The 20,749-nt window shown below is 48.4% G+C and overlaps 1 protein-coding gene across 1 annotated transcript in view; it reads left to right on the plus strand.

The window, feature by feature from the left end:
* Positions 1 to 20,749, plus strand: part of LRIG1 (leucine rich repeats and immunoglobulin like domains 1) — a 120,525-nt gene that overhangs the window by 95,848 nt on the left and 3,928 nt on the right. The window contains exons 10-15 of the mRNA XM_068559133.1: positions 2,915 to 2,986; positions 3,771 to 3,842; positions 8,046 to 8,209; positions 17,408 to 17,728; positions 19,151 to 19,432; positions 20,045 to 20,464. Coding sequence (XP_068415234.1) covers positions 2,915 to 2,986; positions 3,771 to 3,842; positions 8,046 to 8,209; positions 17,408 to 17,728; positions 19,151 to 19,432; positions 20,045 to 20,464 — 1,331 coding nt within the window. The remainder of the gene's footprint in view (positions 1 to 2,914; positions 2,987 to 3,770; positions 3,843 to 8,045; positions 8,210 to 17,407; positions 17,729 to 19,150; positions 19,433 to 20,044; positions 20,465 to 20,749) is intronic.

Here is a 20,749-nt window from a genome sequence, read left to right on the forward strand (position 1 = left end):
CCCGGGGTCCTCCCTGCCGTGCCCGAGGCCTGCCCGAAACTAAAACGTCTTCCAGGAAAGGAACAAGTGAGCAGCAGAGCCATAAAAGGCTTCCGTCTGTGAAGCCTGCCCTGCCCTTCATTTTTCCAGCTGCTGAACACAGCCATTTGGGATGGCTCCTCAATCCTGAGCTTCCTGGCAGGGCGTTATTACACTCACCCACCCGACGCCCCTCCTTCCAGAATGTTTATGGAACACCTGCTGGGAGCCCGCCGAGCTCATAGCACGTGAGGAGGGGAGGCAGGGTTTCTGGAGCACAGGTCAGCCGCAGAGGGGAGGGTTCGGTCACTTGCAGACGACGAGGAGGCAGGTGCTGCCCCGTGGTTCCAGCTCTCTCCAGGGCATTCCTGGGGGCAGGGGGCCGAGTGCCGCAGTAGTAGCCTCCGCCCTTCAACCTTCCTGGGGTGAAGGCGGCAAGAGCCGGAAGGCCCTTGGCTGGGTTGGCAGGGATGGGGGAGAGGGTTTGATAGGTGATCCCCAGGGTCGCTGCCTGCTCCAGGTCGGTGGCGCGGGGGACATGGGGCCGGCTCTGCCTTCCGGGGAGCCGTCGATCGGGTGTGCCACGTCTCCGCTGCCCACCAGCACGTGGCACAGAGGCACGGGGACACGCCTGGCCCACAGCCCCAGCTCTCCCGTCCGCACACAGCGGCCTTTCACCGGAACCACAGTCTGCTAGCCGAGCCCCGGCCCCCACCCGCAGACACCTGCTGGGGAATGTGAGGACCTACTGTAATCCACCAACAGGCTGATTAGCCCCTGAATAATCGAGCATTTGAGAGTTTGTTTTATTGCTATTGTCGCCGTTAGAAGTAACAGCCTGCCCTCATGGTAGGAGAGGCCAACGTGACTAATATTTAACGGATGACAGAAAGCACAGCTTTTTTTCCTGGATCTCGTTTACGGAAGATTTCACTAAACAGTTCAATACCTTTTACTAGGACCTGGAGCCCGCAGCGGCTGGGCCTGGGGGATCTGAGTGAGTGAGAGGTTGGCAGTGCTCTCAGAAGCGCCGGGCTTCGGTGCCCTGCGGGCTGGTGCTGGCTGGACCCGCTCTGCGGTGCAGTCGTGGAAACGCTTTCAGCATGAGGTTGCTCTCACACCCATGCAGACTGCCGCCCAGAGAAGGAGAAGGCAAAGGGGTCTCTGGCCGTGGTGCTCCTTGACCCTCCGGAGGCAGGGCACAGAGCTGCTCTGTCTTGAGAGCCGAGCCCAGAGTTGCCAGGGCGGCTGCATCAGCAGAGGACCCGGGGCGGGTGCGGCAGCCCTGTGGTCCAGCTGCCTCCCGAGTCCCCTGGCGAGGGCTGGGTTCTCTGTGTGTGTGATCCCATCTCCCGGAGGCAGCCTCCTGGTCCTTGTCTCCCGGGCCCCAGGAGCCTTTGGCACTTGGGTGGAAGCCCGGGGCCTGCGTGGCAGGCAGTGCCAGGCTGTCCTGCCATCTTTGGTTTTCTTCAAGGCTTGCATTTCTTTTCTTTCCTCTTTTCAGGGAGGGCTGTGTGCTTGCTGTTTTCTTCCCTTGTGGGTCCCATCTTAACGAAGGTCTGAAGACAGATCTGGTCTTCAGTCAAGATCTTTCCCCTGATTCTCGGTGGGTTCTAGACAAGGAATTCCCCCTCCTGGTGAGGGGCTGAGCCGGCCTGCCTTTCTCTAAGGCTTTCTCCTGACCACCTGCCCTTGGTGCCTGGGAGTCCCTGTCCCACACCTGCGGTTCTGAGACCTCCCAGGAGCTGGCTCCCAGCAGCCCATGTCCTTCTTAACCTACCCTTTGGGGAGTCCCGGTGGACACCACAGTCAAAGAGCCCCGTACTTGTCAGCATTACCTCAGGTGTTCGCTGGCAGAATTTCCTGTGCCAGCAGCAGTTAGAGGGAACGCCTTGGTGGGCTCTCATCAGAGCATCTGATAACGAGGAGGGAAAACTGGAACCTTGATGCTTTTCATTCCCAATGTCCAGCCACTCTAGGTGCCACCCCTACCCTAAGTCCAGACACAGACTTCCCTTTGGATGACACAGCCCGTGGAAGAAGCATCCATTTCTTCCACGTGTACTGCAGGGGCCAGACTTGGGTTTCTGAGAAAACTGTTGACAGTCACTGCTGAGATTGTGACTGGAATTCTCTGGCAGCGAGACCCCCCCCTTCTCATGGGTAGATGGTCCAGCTACAGGCATTAGATAGCCTTGGGGGCTGACCGTTGAGGACCTGTCTATCTAGGATTTAATAACCTCGGGCCGTTGGCATCATTTAAAACCCGGGCTCTTGCTGAAGAGCCGAGGGGCCTTCTCGCAGGCAGGGGTGCAGCACACTATGGCCGCATCCTGGCTGCCAGCGTGTGCCCGAGAGCTGGGGGGCCATCTCAATAGGTACCCACTGTCCTGTCCTCCTCTTGCCTCCTCTGGGAACCTTTATCCCCAGAAGGCAGTTTTCAGAAGTGGGTGGTAGTTTTTAATTCCAAGAGTTTTCCTCCTGACTCTGCTTCCTCTCGCTGGAGCAGTGATGAGTTCTCTCTCCCCTGTGGGACTATGGCTACACTCCCCGCAGGGTGGTCCTTAGAGAGAGAGAGAGAGAGAGCCCGGGCTGGACAAGGTGATTTCCACTTAACACTGCAAGGGGCCTTTTTGGCAAGACAGTGCATGCAATTCCTACCTGTCATCACTGTTAAATTCTAATAAAGATAAAAGTATTTCATTTCAGAAGGGGGAGGGCCCGCATACCTCAGATGCATAATCTTGGCACAGGTCAGATTTCCACCTGCCTCTCCCTGGACAGACTTATCAGATAGCACCACCCTAATTGTGTGTTCTCTTTCTCCCCACCCTCCCTTGTTGCTCTCCCTCCCGCTCCCACCCCACCTCTGTTTCTGGATGTTTGGAAACTGCAGAACTCTGTCAGGAAACAAGATAAAGTCCGTGGCTAAGAGAGCGTTCTCGGGGCTGGAAGGTCTGGAGCACCTGTGAGTACCTTCCCTGACGCACAGGCCTGCCAAACACGGCTGCCGGGGAAGTCTGCGAGCAATTGAAAAGCATCTTTGTAAACCGAGAAACAGGCTATTTGGAAACGCCAGCTGCTTCCTTCTCATTATAAGTCACCTTCAACTTTGGCCTTCGTTTTGCCTATGGCAGAAACGGTTACAGAGCATATGGCCACTCGGTGTTCAGATAAATACCGTCCTTCTGCCTGGCCTCCCCATTGCCTGGGCCTGCTCGGGCCCTGGGCTCCCTTCCACTTCCACCAGGACCCTTTATACTGCTAAAGCAGCGCAGCAGTGCTGAGTACACGTTGGGTTTAACTGGGAAGTTCCTCCTGGTGTGTTCGCCTCTGAGAGCCTGGGAGGAAGAGGACGGAGCCAGCCCTGAGACGTCCGTGTGTCACCAACTGAGGCGGCTGCCTCTAGCACTTGATTCTTAGGGTATTTTGTCTTTGAATCAAGTGCGACCACAATTCTGTTGGGAAAGTTTTGCCTGTTGACTTGCTGAGCGGGCCTTGGCTTAGCTTTGATGCCACCCTTAAGGCTGGCTCGTTCCGGAGTTATTCCACTTGCTTGTGTCAATGTAGGTGAAATAACAGCCACTTAACAGTGGCCTTAGGACAGGACACGGGTGTCTGGCTAGTGCCTGTGGTTCGTTGGCGAAGCCTGGGCTGTCAGGAAAAATCCCTGAGCGTCGTGGCTCAAACACGTGGTTGACTTGAAGGGCACCTGGAGTTTCTTTGCCTAAGTAAAGAATGTTCTTTTTCAGGAACCTTGGAGAGAATGCAATCAGATCTGTCCAGTTTGATGCCTTTGTGAAGATGAAGAATCTTAAAGAGCTGTAAGTACCCAGGATTCCGTGGCCCCAGTTAACATGAGTAGAGGATTTCAGAGTAAGAAGTGCCTTAATTGCATTAGGCTTTATTTTATATAATAGTTGCGATCGTTTATAGTTGTCTGTAAGTTCAATTGTCTTTTTGAAAAAAATGCCCTCTGGGGGCTTATTCTGAATCAGGAGTCAGTATACTTTTTCTTACAGGGCCACAGTAAATATTTTCAACTTTTTGGGCCACAGGGCCTCTGCCATGACAACTTGACTCTTGTAGCAGAAATCAGCCATAAATTATACGTAAACGAATAGGTGTGGCCGTGTGCCAATAAATTCTTATTTACAAAAACAGGCAGTGGGACTGCAGGCTGTCGTTGACTAACCGCTGCTCTGGATGATGTGAAACAAACTCTCTTCTGTAAAATGGATAATCATCCCTTTCATTATGTCAAGGACAAGTGCTTCATCTTTTAGGGGTGCCTACAATGAAGGGCCTGTATTGAGAGGGGCTTCTTAAAAGATCTGGGTGGGCTGTGAGCAGGGCAGAGCTCTCCGTGGGATGGTGACACGTACCATGGGATAGTGAGGAGGCGCCCAGCCCACGTGTGTTCCCAGGGCCCCCGTGGCATTTGTAGGCCGTGATGTTGCCGCTGCAGACTTTCCGTGTGGGCCCGTGGGCGACGAGGTGAGAAGAGCTTGCCTGTGTCCTAGTCTCTGGCAGAGGAGCTCATCTAAGTATTCAGGTAGCAACACCCAAGTTTCCTTTCTTCTTCCTGTTCGTGAATCCGATTCTGCAGCCAGTGAGTTTGAGCCATAATGTTTAGTTCCCTAAAGGTGCAGCTTTGGGTTCCTACAAGTGCTGAGAAAATCGGACATGCCAATGGCCGTCTTTACACCCTGAGCTCATCCTCGTTCCTGCAGCCAATCCTGGTGGACCCTCGGTGGCGGCGGGGAGGGGAGGAATGGGGCAGTAGGGGGGTGCGGTCCCCATAGTTGGAAACCAAAGCAGGAAGAGGCCCCGGTGACTTTCCCTTGGGTGAGTGAGGGGAGGCGAGGTGGACGGGCCCTGGCCTCACGACGTTTAGTGTCCTGCGAGATTCAAGTCTGTCGAGTTGGTGCCCTTTCTCATAAGGGTCCTGATCTTAGAACGGGAGTTCGTGGAAGGATGGACACATGGATAGATAATGTGATAAAGCAGGTATCACAAAACATTCAGATTTTACAAAGTGGTGAGTCTGTGGGTGTTCACGGTGCATTTCCCTCCAGCATTTCTGTCTTTGAAACTTTCCAAATAAAATGCTGGAAGTGAAAAAGATCCAGTTAGAGGGAAGAGAGAGAAAGAGAGCAGGACAGGGAGAGAAGGTTTTCCTTTGGGCCTCCTAGAGACTCAGGTTTCCTGAGACAGTTTTCTAGTTGGGACTAACTGGGCCCTTCCAGGTGCTTGGATCCCCTCCCCCGCAAATGCATCTGTGTGGTTCTGGAGGCTCAGCCTTGGCCCCCTGCCTAGGCTTCCCGTCAATCGCTGCATGTACCCAGCTGGGGCTGGCCGTGGGCCCAGTCCTCTGATGGGAGAAACGGTTAATCCCACTTGGTCATTTTCTTCCCCCATTGGATCAAGGCAGGTTGTGCTGTGCACTTAGTCATCCTCTGGGTAAATTTCCACAAGCGATGATTAGAAACACACTTGGCGTTGGAACCATGAAAATGTGCGATATAAGCCAGCGGAGTGCCGGGATGGCTGCAGGCGGGGGGCCCAGAATGGCCGTGCCTGTTGGCTGCGGGAAGCTGCAGAGCCTTGGGGTCACCGATGATCCCCCATCCGGCCTAGGCTTGGTCTCGGAGGCGATTTGTGCTTGTGGAGGGGAAGGCGGTGTCCCACCGGGTGCCTCCATTTCTCTCCCTCCGTCCCGTTCATCCTAACTCATTCTTTAGGACGGCCTTCTGTCCACCCCGAGTACCTGCCGTCTTCTGAGGTCTGGACCCCTCGGTGTGCGGAGGGTTTCATGCAGAGGAGGCAGGGAATTCTCTAGGGAGCTCGGCCATCAAATGCCCTGAATGCACGGTGTGAGGCTTAACCCTTTCCAGACACATTTCTTTTTTTTTTTTTTTTTTAATTATTTATTTATTTATTTATGGCTGTGTTGGGTCTTCGTTTCTGTGCGAGGGCTTTCTCTAGTTGCGGCAAGGGGGAGCCACTCTTCATCGCGGTGCGCGGGCTTCTCACTATCGCGGCCTCTCTTGTTGCGGAGCACAGGCTCCGGACGCGCAGGCTCAGTAGTTGTGGCTCACGGGCCTAGTTGCTCCGCGGCACGTGGGATCCTCCCAGACCAGGGCTCGAACCCGCATCCCCTGCACTGGCAGGCAGACTCTCAACCACTGCGCCACCAGGGAAGCCCCCAAACACATGTCTGATCAAGGATAAACGTCAAATTTGTTTTCTCCAGTTTGTTCCTGTGGTTCAAGTGAAATATGTCCCTGTCCCCGACATAAGGGCCTAAAGTCTCCCCAGTGGCCAGTGTCCTCCCCTCGACTTCCGTGTGTAGTGCCCAGGCCTTCCTGCGGAAAGGGGCAGGCACATCAGATGCCCCTTGATGGGAAGCCGTAGGTGCTTCTGACGGGGGGAGAGGCCCTTTCCACTCTTCGCCTGGGCTCGTGAGTTCTCCCGTGCCTGGCGGCAGCCTTCCCGACCACCACACACAGCCTGCCCTGGGAAGCTCTCCAGAGGCGGGTGTGATTCAGCCATTTCTTCGTGCTCAGCTGTGAGGGCCCGTCCGCCACCTACAGTGACTCCTCAACAGAGCCGCTCTGCACGTATCGCTAAGCACAGCCCTACCGCCCATCAAATACAAAACCTAGGGCTGATTGTAAGGTCTAATGTGGGCAAGCATCCCAGTTATAATGGCTTTGAGCTCAATTATTTCAGTCTTGAAGGAGCACTTCCCAAAATTATTTGGTTAAAATGCCCAGCTCGTTTGGGAACAGTGAGGACCAGCAGCGAAGAGCAGATTCTGTGTAATTTCGTCTGCCTTGGGTTCTCTGCCTTCAGGTTCATTCTGCCTTGCTGTTGACTAGTTTGATGGTTGCCCTGCTCATTAGAAGGTCAGAGTGAAATAGAGAACGAGAAAGGGGCCTGAGGAATATGGTGGGGGATGGGGGGAGGCCATTGCTCTAACACTGGCCCATGTGACATTTTGGGAATTTCTGAGCATCCCGGTACCCCTTTTTTGTCACCATGTACTGGGGACAGTTTATTCCAGGGGAGCGCATGTCATAAGTCCGGTGTCCATCCTCGTGCCGGGCTAACCTCCGCTCTTGAGCTCACAGCCCGAGGTCTTCCAGGAACACGGCAGCTCAACCCCTCAGCTGACTTATCTTCAAGTGACTCCTCAGGAAGGAATGTCCGCTGAGATGGCGATTCCGATTTCTGTTGAAAAAGCTGATCCTCAGTTGCTGAGAAAGGAAAAAGAAAATATTCTCTGTTTTGGTTGGAGCCTCACAAAACCCAAGTTGTGCGTTCTCATGCTCCCTGGGCAGTGGCAATTAACTCACAGGCACTATTTAGGGAGCGGAGCCGAATCCTGCCGGCCTCCTGAATAGCGCTGGTGTGGAGATATATACACAAACAAGAGGGGAGCACGCCCGCGAGGCTGACATTTGGGTGCAAGAAAACATGCAGCTCTGCCAAATAAAAACAGAGCAGCCGTATAGAAAAAGGAGCCCTTCTCGGGGCTTGTTTCGGACTCTAGATCGGAGTCTCAGATTGAGCTTGGCCGCTCCAAGTGGCTTATCAGGGGGGTGGGAAGAAGCAGAGAGGGGGCTGTGCTACTCCTGTCTGTGGGATGGTCAGAGGCCGGGAGACGGCGTCCCTGGGGTCACAGGAGCGCAGTGGCTGTCGTGGAACACGTGTGAACTCCAGGTGGCTGCTGCTTGACGTGTGGCCCTTAGACCAGCGGAGTCGGCACCACCTGGCGGCCTGTTAGCGACGCAGAATCTAACCCACTGAGCCAGAAGCTGCGTTTTCTCACAGTCTCCAGGTAGACCGTACTTAACCGCTCTAGGTAGCAGGAGAGGAACCGTAAGAAAGAGCATCTCCCATTCAAGCTTGCTGACTTTCACGGCAGAAGCTGATCGGCGGCGATGGGTCATTCCGGGCACAGAGGCGAGTATCCCTTCTTTGCGGTCACACTTCACACGACCCTTCTGTCTTGCTTTCAGCCATATCAGCAGCGACAGCTTCCTGTGCGACTGCCAGCTGAAGTGGCTGCCCCCGTGGCTGCTGAGCAGGACGCTGCAGGGCTTCGTGACAGCCACCTGTGCCCACCCAGAGTCCCTGAAGGGCCGGAGCATCTTTGCCGTGCCGCCAGAGGGTTTCGTGTGTGGTAAGACTGTCCTTGTGATTTTTTGTTTCCCCCACAAAGGGTAAGGAGGCCAGGAGGCTTCACCATGGGAGTGATTCCTGTGATCAGAGTCAACCCTAGCCCATGGTTACCCATCAGCTGCTGGATACAATTTGTTTCCCACTGAAACCACACAGTCGTGTTTACGGTGCCGTCGCCTCATTATGTGGTTCTTGGAGTGCGTGCGTTTAATCAGGAGCGAGGACGAGCTGCTTCAGTTACACGGCAAATAGTCAGTTACAGGAAGATGGCTGTGTTGTTTCAAGACAGCACTGGTGCCCGGATTTAGCTGTGAATTTACTCAGCATACGAGGCTGGGGTTTTCCTGTGTGTTTCTTTCCAACCCCAAGAATGAAAGGTTAAATACAGGAAGAATGAGCCTCAGGAGAGAACAGTTGCTGTAGTAAAAATAATTCCTTCATGTTGACTTGCACTCTTGCCGTGTCTCCAAAGCACTGGAATCGGCACTTGCAGCTTTAAATTCTTTTTTCCTCCTGACTGTTGGCATGTAGCTCTTGCCATCTTTTGGACCAGGGGTGGTCGGGATCCAAGTTTGGCTGCAAAGAGCACAGAAAATGGTGAGCATCTGAACACAGAGACACACACACATATACACTCACACGTACGTGCACACAGGCACCACACACCACACTCAATTAGAGATGATGCAGCCTCATGCTCAGTAAGATGTGTTCAAAGAACGAGATGAATTTTGAGTTGTTGCTGGTTTCTGCTCTAAGCAGGAGCGAGGGTGGCACTCCCGGGCCTGACTGGAACTGCTGGGCAGGTGTGCGTCCTGCTGCCTTTCATCCCTCTGGTCTGCCTTGAGCCTTGGGTGTGATATTCCCAAGCAGGGGCTCCCGTAGGGTCTGGGGACCCCAGTGGTCCACTTCTCTGTCCTACTTTTTGGGCACAGCAGTAGCCAGCGTGCCTGCTGACATCAAGATACAGGTGTCCTCCTTCCACACACCCACTCACCAGCACCTCCATCACTTCTGAGAGCAGGCTTGCTTTCCTTTCTCCTGACCCAGTCCAGCAGGAAGCCTTAAGAACACTATCAACGTGGTAGCAGCCCTGCCAAATCAGCTGTCTTTACTGTCATTCTCATGGGCACTGTGCACATGGCCCCCCATTGCCTAGGATGGAATAGCCGTGCCATCCATTGTTCCTTGGGTTTCTGGTCCCTGACCATTCTGTTGTCACAGAGCTCCCTGAAATTGCACTTTCTGCACCTCCGTCCTGTCTCCTACCACAGGGCATAATCTCTCCCTTTGGATATGAGGCACGGCAGGACTTGGGACACGCTGCCCCCAGCCTCCGGCCTGTGACCCTGGCGTATTGTGAGATGCAGCAGTTTTGACACATTTCTCAGAGCCACCTCCACATTTTCACTCAGGCTCCAACGCAAACAATCATCAAGTACTAATGGGAATCATGAAAACACTTGGCAGGAGATCAAAGTTTCAAGCTCTGTGGGAATCTCCCACTCCTTTTTTATAAAATGGTAGTATAACCCCTTCACGCCCACTAGGCTAGCTAGAATCAAAAAGTCGGATACCAACAAGTGTTGGTGAGGAAGCCTCCTACGCTTTGGGGGAGGGGAATACAACCTGGCGTAGCCGCTTTGGAGAACGGTTTGGAAGTGTCTCAAACAGTTAAACGTAGAGTTACGATATCACCCGCCAATTCCACTCCTAGGTAAATACCCAAGAGAAACAAAACGTATGTCCACGTCAAAACTTGTACAAGAATGTTCATAGCAGCATTACTCATACTGGCCAAAAAGTGGAAATGACCCAAATGCCCATCAGTTGATGAATGGGTAAATAAAGTGTGGTATAGGCATACAATTAGGACTACTATTAGGTCATAAAAAGGAATCAGTCTTACAATGTAGACGAACCTTGAAATATAAGGCTAGGTGAACCAAGTCAGTCACAAAAGACTATGTTATATATGATTCCATTCACATAAAATGTCCAAATTAGGAAAACCTGTAAAGGTAGAAAGTAGATAAGTGGTTCCTTAGGGCTGGGGAGGGGTGGAGGGAGAGGGGTGATAGCTAAAGGTACAGAGGTTCTTTCTGAGGTGACGAAAAATGTTCTTAAAGTTGACTGTGATGATGGTTACACATATTTGTGAATATACGAAGAACCGTGCAATTGTCCACTTTAAATAGGTGAATGATATTGTTAAGGAAATTATATTTAAACAAAGTGTTTTTTAAAAGAGAAGTATAATTTACATATAAAATTCACCCCTCTAAAGTGTACAAGTCAATGGTTTTTAGAATATGGAACAGTTGTGTAACCCTCACTACTATCTAATTTTACAACATTTTCATCACCCAAAAAAGAAACCACAAAACCATTAGCAGTCACTCTGTCTCCTCCCCTGGCAGCCACTCCTCTGCATTAGGTCTCTATGATTTACCTATTCTGGATGTTTCATATAAATGGAATCCTACGATACATAGTCTTTTGTGACTAGCCTTTTTCACTTAGTATAATTTTTTTATCATGTATTTTTAGTACTTCATTACTTTTTAAGTGGCTGAATAAATATTCCATTGTATGGGTATACATTTATTTAGCCGTTCATCCGGTGGTTTCCACTTCTTGGTTATTATAAATAATGCTGCTATGAACATTTCTGTACAAGTTTTTGTGTGAAATCTCTTGGGTTATATACTAGGAAAGGAATTGCTGGGTCATACGGTAACTCCATGCTAAACTTTTTAAGGAGCTGCCAAACTGTTTTCCAAAGTGGCTGCACCATTTCATTTGCCCCTCAACAAGGTATGAGGAGTCTGATGTCTCCCCATCCTTGTCAACACTTGGTACTGCCTTTTAAATTTTACCTATGCTAGTGGATGTGAAGTGGAATCTCACTGTGGTTTTGATTTGCAATTCCCTAATGCCTAATGATGTTGAGTATGTTTTCACATGCTTAGTGGACTTATATGTATATCTGCCATGGAAAATTGGCTACTCAGATCTTCTGCCCATGTTTTAATTGGTCATTTGTCTCTTCATTGTTGAGTTATAAGAGTTCTTTATATATTATGGATACTAGATCCTCAGCAGATATTAAGGTTTGCCAATATTTTCTACCAATCTGTGGGTGGTTTTTTTTTTTTTTTCATTTTCTTGACATTTGAAGCACAAAGGTTTTAAATTCTGATTAAGTCCAATTTCTTTCTTTTTTTTTTCTTCTGTCATTTGTACTTTTGATATCATATCTAAGAAACTATTGCCAGAGACAAGGTCACAAATATTTACACCTATGTTTTCTTCTAAGAGTTGTACAATTTTATTATCTCATACATAGTCCTCCAATTTTGGTCTTCTAGTTGAAGATTCTTCTGACTATTATGGTTCCCCCCCCCCCCATGTCCCCATAAATTTTGGGGTCAGCTTGTCATTTATGCAGTAAACACAACTGGGATTTTGAAATAGGGATTGCATTGAACCTCTTGATTAATTTGGGGAGTATTGCCATCATAATATTCAGTCTTCCCAATCTGTGAACATGTGATGTCTTTCCATCTTTTTGTAGCTCTTTTTCACTTTCTTTCAATGAAATTTTATAGCTTCCATTATACGGGTCTCACATTTCTTTTGCTAAATTTGTTCCTGTTGGTGTTTCTTCTTTATGGTGCTACTTAAATGGAGTTCTTCATTTCATTTTTAAATTTTCATTGCTAGTGTATAGAAATGGGATTGAATTTTATGTTGATTTTGTATCCTGTAACTATGTTGAAATCATTTATTAGTTCTAATAGTTTTTCAGTGAATTCCTTAGGATTTTCTTTATATATGATCATCATGTCATTTGCAAAAAGGTAGTTTTTTTCCTTTCCAATCTGAATGCTTTTTATTTCTTTTTCTTATCTAATTGCCCTGACCAGCTTCTCCAGTACAATGTTGAATAGAAAGGATGAGGGTAGACATCCTTGTCATTTTCCTGATTTTAGGGGAAAAGCATTCAGTCTTTCACCATTAAGTATGACGTTAGCTGTGGGTTTTTCATGGATGACCTTCACTGAGTTGATGAATTTCCCTTCTATTTGTAATTTGTTGAGTGTTTTGTTTTGAATAAATTTATTTATTTTTGGCTGCGCTGGGTCTTCATTGCTGTGTGCGGGCTGTCTCTAGTTGTGGCGAGCAGGGGCTACCCTTTGTTGCGGTGTGCGGGCTTCTCCTTGCGGTGGCTTCTCTTGTTGCGGAGCATGGGCTCTAGGCGCACGGGCTTCAGTAGTTGTGGCACACAGGCTCAGTAGTTGTGGCTCGCCGTCTCTAGAGCGCAGGCTCAGTAGTTGTGGCACACGGGCCTAGTTGCTCCCCAGCATGTGGGATCTTACCGGACCCGGGCTTGAACCTGTGGCCCAGCATTGGCAGGTGGATTCTTAACCACTGCGCCACCAGGGAAGCCCTGTTGAGTGTTTTGTGTTGGATTTTGTGAAATGCTTTTTCTGCATCTGTTGAATCACGTGATTTTTTCCCTTTATTTTACTGATATGGTGTATTACATTTTGGGATGTTAAAACAACTTTGCATTCCTGGGATGAATGCAACTTGGTCACGGTATAAGATCTTTTTATATGTTATGGGATTTGGTTTGTTAGTTTCTTGTTGTTGTTTTTTTAATTTATATTTTTAATTTATTTATTTTTTACTTATTTATTTTTGGCTATGTTGGGTTTCGTTGTTGCACGGGCTTTCTCTAGTTGCGGCGAGCGGGGGCTACTCCTTATTGCGGTGCCTCCTCTGTTGCGGAGCATGGGCTCTGGGTGCGTGGGCTTCAGTACTTGTGTCACTCAGGCTCAGTAGCTGTGGCGCGCAGGCTCGGTAGTTGCGGTGCACGGGCTTAGTTGCTCCGCGGCATGTGGGATCTTCCTGGACCAGGGCTCGAACCCGTGTCCCCTGCATTGGCAGGCGGATTCTTAACCACTGTGCCACCAGGGAAGCCCTGGTTTGTTAGTATGTTTGTTAAGATTTTTTTCTTATAATTTATTAACAAACAAGTATTTATTTTTTAGCTTACAGAAGGTCTTTTTTTTATACAAGTCAGTGTGAGTTGGTACTTCATTGTAGTTTTGATTTGCATTTCTCTTAATAATTAGCGATGTTGAGCATCTTTTCATGTGCCCGGTGGCCATCTGTATGTCTTCTTTGGAGAAATGTCTGTTTAGGTCTTCTGCCCGTTTTTTGATTGGGTTGTTTGTTTTTTTGATATTGAGCTGTACGAGCTGTTTGTATATTTCGGAAGTTAAGCCCTTGTGGGTTGCTTCATTTTGGATTTGGATACTTTTTCTTTTTATTGTCTGATTGCTGTGGCTAGGATTTCCAACACTGTGTTGAATAGAAGTGGTAAGAGTGGGCATCCTTGTCTTATTCCAGGTTTCAGCGGGAAGGCTTTCAGCTTTTTACTGTTGAGTATTATATACTCGGTGGTGGGTTTGTCATAAATAGCTTTTATTATGTTGACATATGTTCCCTCTGTACCCACTTTGGTAAGATTTCTTATCATGAATGGATATTGAATTTTATCAAATGCTTTTTCTGCATCTATCGAGATGATCATGTGGTTTTTGTCTTTTCCTTTGTTGATGTGGTATATCACATTGATTGATGAGCGTATGTTGAAGCATCCTTGTGACCCTGGGATGAATCCAACTTGGTCATGGTGTATGATCTTTTTTATGTGTTGTTGCATTCAGTTTGGTAATATTTTGTTGAGGATTTTTGCATCGCTATTCATCAAAGATTTGGCCTGTAATTTTCTTTTTTTGGTAGTGTCTTTGTCTGATTTTGGTACCAGGGTGATGGTGGCTTCATAGAATGTCTTTGGGAGTGTTCCCTCCTCTTCAATCTTTCGGAAGAGTTTGAGAAGGATCGGTATAAGTTCTTCTTTGTATGTTTGGTAGAATTTGCCTGTGAAGCCATCCTAGTCCTGGACTTCTGTTTGTAGAGAGTTTTTTTGTTTTTGTTTTTTTACAGATTCTACTTCACTCCTAGTGATCCATCTGGTCAAATTATCTGTTTCTTCTTGATTCCGTTTTGGTGGGCTGTATGTTTCTAGAAACTTGTCCATTTATTCTAGGCTGTCGAATTTGTTGGCATATACAAATGCCAAATTCATATATGAATTTGTTCATAGTATTTATTACCTTAACGGTTTTTTGTATTTCTGTGGTATGGGTTGTTATTTCTCCTTTATCATTTCTTATTTTGTTTATTTGGGTCCTCTCTCTTTTCTTGGTGAGCCTGGCCAGAGGTTTGTCAATTATGTTTACCCTTTCAAAGAACCAGCTCTTGGTTTTACTGACTGTAGAGAATTCTTGCATGTTTACTCATAAAGGTCTATAGTTTCCTGTTTTTTTCTGGTTTTGTTATCAGGTAATACTTACCTTATAGAATGGAGTTAGGAAATGTTCACCCCTCATCTTTTTTTTTTTTTTTTTTTTCTTTTTTGGAAGAATTTGTGAAGGATTAGTGATAAATTCTTTAGATGTTTGGTAAATTTCACCAACCATTTGGCTCTGGACTTCTCTTTGTGGGAAGTTTTAAAATTGTCTTTACTTGTTTTATCTATGCAGATTTTCTTTTTCTTGAGTCAGCTTTCAGTTTGTGTCTTTTTCAGAATTTGTGCATTTCAGACAGGTTATCTAATTTGTTGGCGTACAGTTACTCATAGTATTCCCCTGTATTCTTGTTTGTTGCTGTAAGGTTGGTAGTATTGTCCTTTCTTTGATTCCAGATTTTAGTATTTGAGGCTTCTCCCCTTTCTCTCCTCTTTTCCCTACCCTACTGTAACTACATATTATTCAATTTTGTTGATATTCTCAAAGAGGAGGAGCAGAAGAGAGTTCCTCAAAGAAGAGGAATAGAAGAGAGTCGCAAACAAAAGTCCTTACGTATTTACCTATGTAGTTCCTTTAATGCTGTTTTTTGTTTATGTGGAGTTACTGACACGTCTTTTCATTTCAGCCTGAAGGATTCCCTTTAGTATTTCTTGTAGGGCAGGTCTGATAGCAGTAAATTCTCTCCGGTTTTTTGTTTTTAAATCTGAGAATGTTGTAATTTCTCCTTCATTTTTGAAGGATCGTTTTGCTGGATATAGAATTTAGTTAACAGTCTCTGTTTCAGTACTTTGAGCATGTCTTCCCACTGCCTTCTCACCTCCATGGTTTCTGATGAGACATCAGCTGTTAATGTTATTGAAGATCCCTCGTATGTGAAGAGTTGCTGTGCTCTTGCTGCTTTCAAGATTCTTTGACTTTGTCTTCGCACAGTTTGACTATGAAGCTTCTAGGTGTGGATCTTTGAATTGATTCCATTTGGTGTTCACTGAGCTTCTCGGATGTGTAGATGTAAATTTTTCATCCAACTTGGGAAGTTTGGGGCCATGATTTCTTCAGATAGCCTTTCTGTTCCTTTTTCTTTCTCCTCCTTCTTGGACTCCCATTATCTGTATGTTGTTATGCTTGATGCTATCCCACAGGTCTCGGTGGCTCTGCTCACCTTCTTCATTCTTTTTTCTTTGTTTCTCAGACTGGATAACCTCAGTTGACCTGTCCCAATTTCCCTGACTCTTCTGCCAGCTCAGTTCAGCTGTTGAGCTCCTTTAGTGAATTTTTTTATTTCAGTTATTGTACTTTTAAACTCCAAATGTATATTGGGTTCATTTTTACAATTTCTAGCTCTTTCTTGATATTCTTTATTTGGTGGGAAAGGATTTACATACTTCCCTCTAGACGTGGTTTCTTTTAGTTCTGTGTGCATATTTATAAAGCCAACTTAAAGTCTTTTTTTAGTAGGTACAAGATCTGGACTTCCTCAAGGACAGTTTCTATTGACTGCGTGTCTTTTTTCTATTTTTTCTTTGTTGATAAATGAGTGTTTTAAGTAGTGTAGCAACTCTGGAAATCAGATCTTCCCTGTGTCTTCCCCTGGGGTTTGTTGTTCTGTTTATTGTTACGGTTTACTTGTTTAGTGACTTTCCTGGACAAATGTTGTAAAATCTGTTCTATGCAGCCACTTTAGTCCCTCTGTGGTTGGCTTAGTGGTTAGCTAATGATTGGACAGAGTCCTTAAATTACTTCAGGCCTCCTGTCCTTTGCCCAGCATCTCTGCTGTGTGTTGGGGGTGTCCATCACTTCCTGTTTGCACTGATCCTCGATGAGGGTCACAGGGAAGAAATTTGGACCCTCTGAGGTCTTTCCTGGGCATACACATAGCGCTGCACATGCAGGTGGCCTTCTCGGTCCTCAGGAACATGTTGCCCTTTTCAAAGCCTGCTGATGACATTTCATTCACCCAATTTCCTTTGCAGTTTCCTGGCCAGCCTGTCAGTGGTTCCAACTGATACTTCTGCCTCAGCACTGACTGCTGATTATTTTTACCACATGCCCCCGGGACAGCGCTTCCCTTGCTGAGCAAACCGTATCAGGTCAAATAAACGCAAGCCCCGAAGATGCAGCTTTTGTGGGCGTGCCCAGCTCACCATGCCCCCCTCATTGATTGCTAGGCTTGCTGAGTCTTAACGCTACTGTAGAGCTGGAGAGAGAGGGATGGGACTTCGGGTAGGGTATAATGCCATAAAGCTCACTTTTCTTCCTGAGATTCAGGTGTTTTCTTAAATTAACACTTCATGGGTTGTTCTAGCCTTTAGCTAGTTTCTAAGATTCTGAAGAAGTTGATTGTGATCATTTTTTGCTTATATTTTCACTGCTTTAATAGGAGGTGCAGATTTTCAGAAGTCTTTATTCTGACGTTCTGGAAGTACTTCATCCCCTACTCCCTTTGGAGTAAAGTTTGTGGGTGAGGCCCTTGCATTCATGGTTGACTCTGTGAGTCTTGTGTGACAGTGAGTAAAGCTGTGTATGTAGTCTTCTCATGGAAACTGCGCATTGCTTTGATAACTGAGTACTGGTGGATGTGTCTGAATCGAGGAGCGTGACCATAGAGGGATCACCATTCACGGATCTGTAATTGGATATGGTCAGACAGCCACGGTGCAAGTCCCTGACAGTGTTGGGTGGCGCTGAGGGTGCACAGGGACCCCGAAAGGACGGGTCCCTGCTCGGGTCTGACTCAATTTCTCCCTCGCGTGAACAGCAGCTGGTCCCTGTGTCCGGAAGTCTGAGTGACTTACAGTTGGCTCTTCTCACCCCAGATGACGTACCCAAGCCACAGATTATCACCCAGCCGGAGACGACCACGGCCGTGGTGGGCAAGGACGTCCGCTTCACTTGCTCGGCCGCCAGCAGCAGCAGTTCCCCGATGACGTTCGCCTGGAAGAAGGACAACGAGGGGCTGGCCAATGCCGACATGGAGAACTTCGCCCACGTCCGCGCTCAGGACGGGGAGGTGATGGAGTACACCACCATCCTGCACCTGCGCCGCGTCACCTTCGGGCACGAGGGCCGCTACCAGTGTGTCATCACCAACCACTTCGGCTCCACCTACTCGCACAAGGCTAGGCTCACTGTGAACGGTATGCACGTGCCGTCTCGCCATTGGGGTGTAAGATTTCTGCAGAGCCACACTCGTGATTCTTCTGTCATCCGTGTGGAAATGATTGAGACGGGAGACACACCAGCTTCACCGGGACATTATTGTATTGTACTGTTGCCTGACTTGGGCCCAGAACAAGTGTTGTAGATTGTAGGGTTATTCTCACTGCATTCTTCGTTTTGGGTGATTTTTTTTTTTTATCCAGTTATTATGTCAAGTGACAGTGTAGCCCCAAACCTTCTATTTTTTTTTTCCATTTATTCTCCTCCTTAATCCAGGATGTCTGGTATCCAGATTCCAAGCATACCCTGATGCTGGGGAAGCTGATGCCCTTTGAGGAGATGGCACAGCTTTGGGGCCAGCCTGGGCGGGGCCGAGTCCGGCAGTGGTAGGGCAGCCAGCCTGACAGCAGAATGGTCTGTGGGTGTTTGACAAGGATTTTTACTCGGCAGCCAGCTTTAGAGCCTGTTGCGATGGCTCCTTCAGGGCTGTTTGTGGTAGTGAGTTTAGGGTAGAAGGAGAGAGAGAGAAATAGTTTGAGCAGTTAACCCCTTGCCCCAGTAATCTAACAAGATTTTCTTGATTATTACAGTTAAAAAGTGCCAGAACTGCCCTGGTCTCTCAGCCCTTACAGACCCCCAAAATAATCCCACACTTTTTTTTTTACCACACATTGACCGGTTGTCTTGGCTTATTCTGAAGGAGTCCTCACTGTTTCTCAGAAGCTCAGGGAACTGTTAAGAGTCCCCACCAAAGCAATCTTGATGGGTACAGCAGTGACGCCCGACATTTGGCTGGACGCTTAGCACTGTGTCAGGGAATATCTGGGATAAATAAGCTGGTGGAATGCTTTCTGCTGGTGTGTATACAGGAATACGGTTCCGGTACCACTGCTCCTAAATGAGTTTTCTTCAAGAGGGAAGAGCCATCCCGTTGCTTTCCCCAGGGCGAAGGCATGTCACCTCCTCTCTGTCATAGCGTCTTGCAGGAGCAGATATTCTTGTTTCCTAGGCTCTCTCCGGCTTAATCAAGGCAGGCAAGTATCAGGCCCTGGCATTTAGGGGATATCCCTGTACAGACTGATCACGACATGACGGACAGCAGGGAGATGTTTCAGGAAAGCCTTACATTTGAGGGGGTGAGAGCCAGCCTCGGGCGTGTGACGAGAGAGACTGATGGAACTGCTCCTCCCCCCACCCCCTCCCCGGTAGGAGAAGCTGGGCGGCCCTTGGAAACCTCAGCTCCTGATTTACAGGGGGCAGTAGTGGTTCTGGGCAGATGCTGGCATGAAGGCTGGTGAACTCACTCGCAGTGGTGGGGAAGGTCAGTTTGACAGAAGATAGTCCTGGCCTTTGCATTCCAGCTTTCTAAAAACTCGACCCTGTGTGCTTCTGTTTTGCAGTGTTGCCATCATTCACCAAAATGCCCCACGACATTGCCATCCGGACTGGCACCATGGCCCGCCTTGAATGTGCTGCCACTGGCCACCCTAACCCCCAGATTGCCTGGCAGAAGGATGGAGGCACAGATTTCCCTGCTGCTCGTGAGCGACGCATGCATGTCATGCCAGACGACGATGTGTTTTTCATCACTGATGTGAAGATAGATGACATGGGGGTTTATAGCTGTACCGCCCAGAACTCGGCCGGCTCCATTTCAGCGAACGCCACCCTGACTGTCCTAGGTTCGACTATAGATACGCTGAGAGAGAAGAGAGTGTGAGAGAGTGTGTGTGTGTGTGTGTGTGTGTGCGTGCGCGTGCATCTGTGTATGTGTGAGAGGGAGAGATTTTCTTACTTATCCTAGGTACCTAGAGGCAAGGTTCTCTCAAACTGTTCTGTGAAGCCTAGGTGATTGTGGTAGGCTGTTTCTTTGTTTAAAATTTTAGGCTTCTAAGATGTTCTTAAACAAGTAGTTCCATCTCTTTAAAAAAAAATAAGATAGCCAGTGAATCAGGAGAGTCTTTACAGGGCTTAAGTATAAGACACTCTACCTACAGAACCGCCCTCTAATTGGGCAGGATGGGTTTGCTCTGGGTCAGGGATAAACTTGGGCCTGTCACAGGGCAGTCTGGGAGCCATAGGGGTTTCTGTGGCTGGAGGTTAGTTCATCCCCAGAATAGTAATGATTTAGTCATTCTGGTAGAAAATCTTCTGAAAAGCTTGCCACTCTGTTAAAAGATCTTAGATGGCATTTCACTGATGTCTTGGATTTTCCTTGGTCCAGGAGACAAGGCAGAGGTATAGCAGCCGAGGCCCACAGAATAACCGTTAAGACCTCCACTGACTTCTTGCAGAAACCCCGTCCTTGGCGGTGCCCTTGGAGGACCGCGTGGCATCCGTGGGAGAAACGGTGGCTCTCCAGTGCAAAGCGACTGGAAGCCCTCCACCCCGCATCACCTGGCTCAAGGGGGACCGGCCCCTGATCCTCACCGAACGGCACCACTTCACCCCCGGCAACCAGCTGCTGGTCGTTCAGAACGTGGTGGTGGAAGATGCGGGCCGCTACACCTGCGAGATGTCCAATGCCCTGGGCACCGAGCGCGCTCACAGCCAGCTGAGCATCCTGCCCACTCCGGGCTGCAGGAAGGACGGCACCACTGTGGGCATCTTCACCATCGCCGTGGTGTGCAGCATCGTGCTGACGTCCCTGGTGTGGGTGTGCATCATCTACCAGACCAGGAAGAAGAGTGAGGAGTACAGTGTCACTAACACAGGTTGGCGGCGGCGACTCACAGGGAAGGGGAGAAGCAGGGACGTTGGTGAAGGAGGCCAGGGCCAGAGGCTTCTTTGAGAATCTCAGTATATTCAGAACTCCTCTAGAACCTTTGGGAATGTGGAGTCACTCGGGACAGCTGAGGCTTTGGCCTCGATGACACCATTCTGTCATCTTTCAGGAATTGCACATTAGAATGGGAACACTCTCAAATACACTATGAACTCTGCAGTTTTCTGAGGCATCCTTGGCACTTGCTTTGCTGCCACGTGGTAGACTGTTGCTG

This window comes from Eschrichtius robustus, chromosome 12, assembly GCF_028021215.1.
Source record: "Eschrichtius robustus isolate mEscRob2 chromosome 12, mEscRob2.pri, whole genome shotgun sequence".
Taxonomy (NCBI): Eukaryota; Metazoa; Chordata; class Mammalia; order Artiodactyla; family Eschrichtiidae; genus Eschrichtius; species Eschrichtius robustus.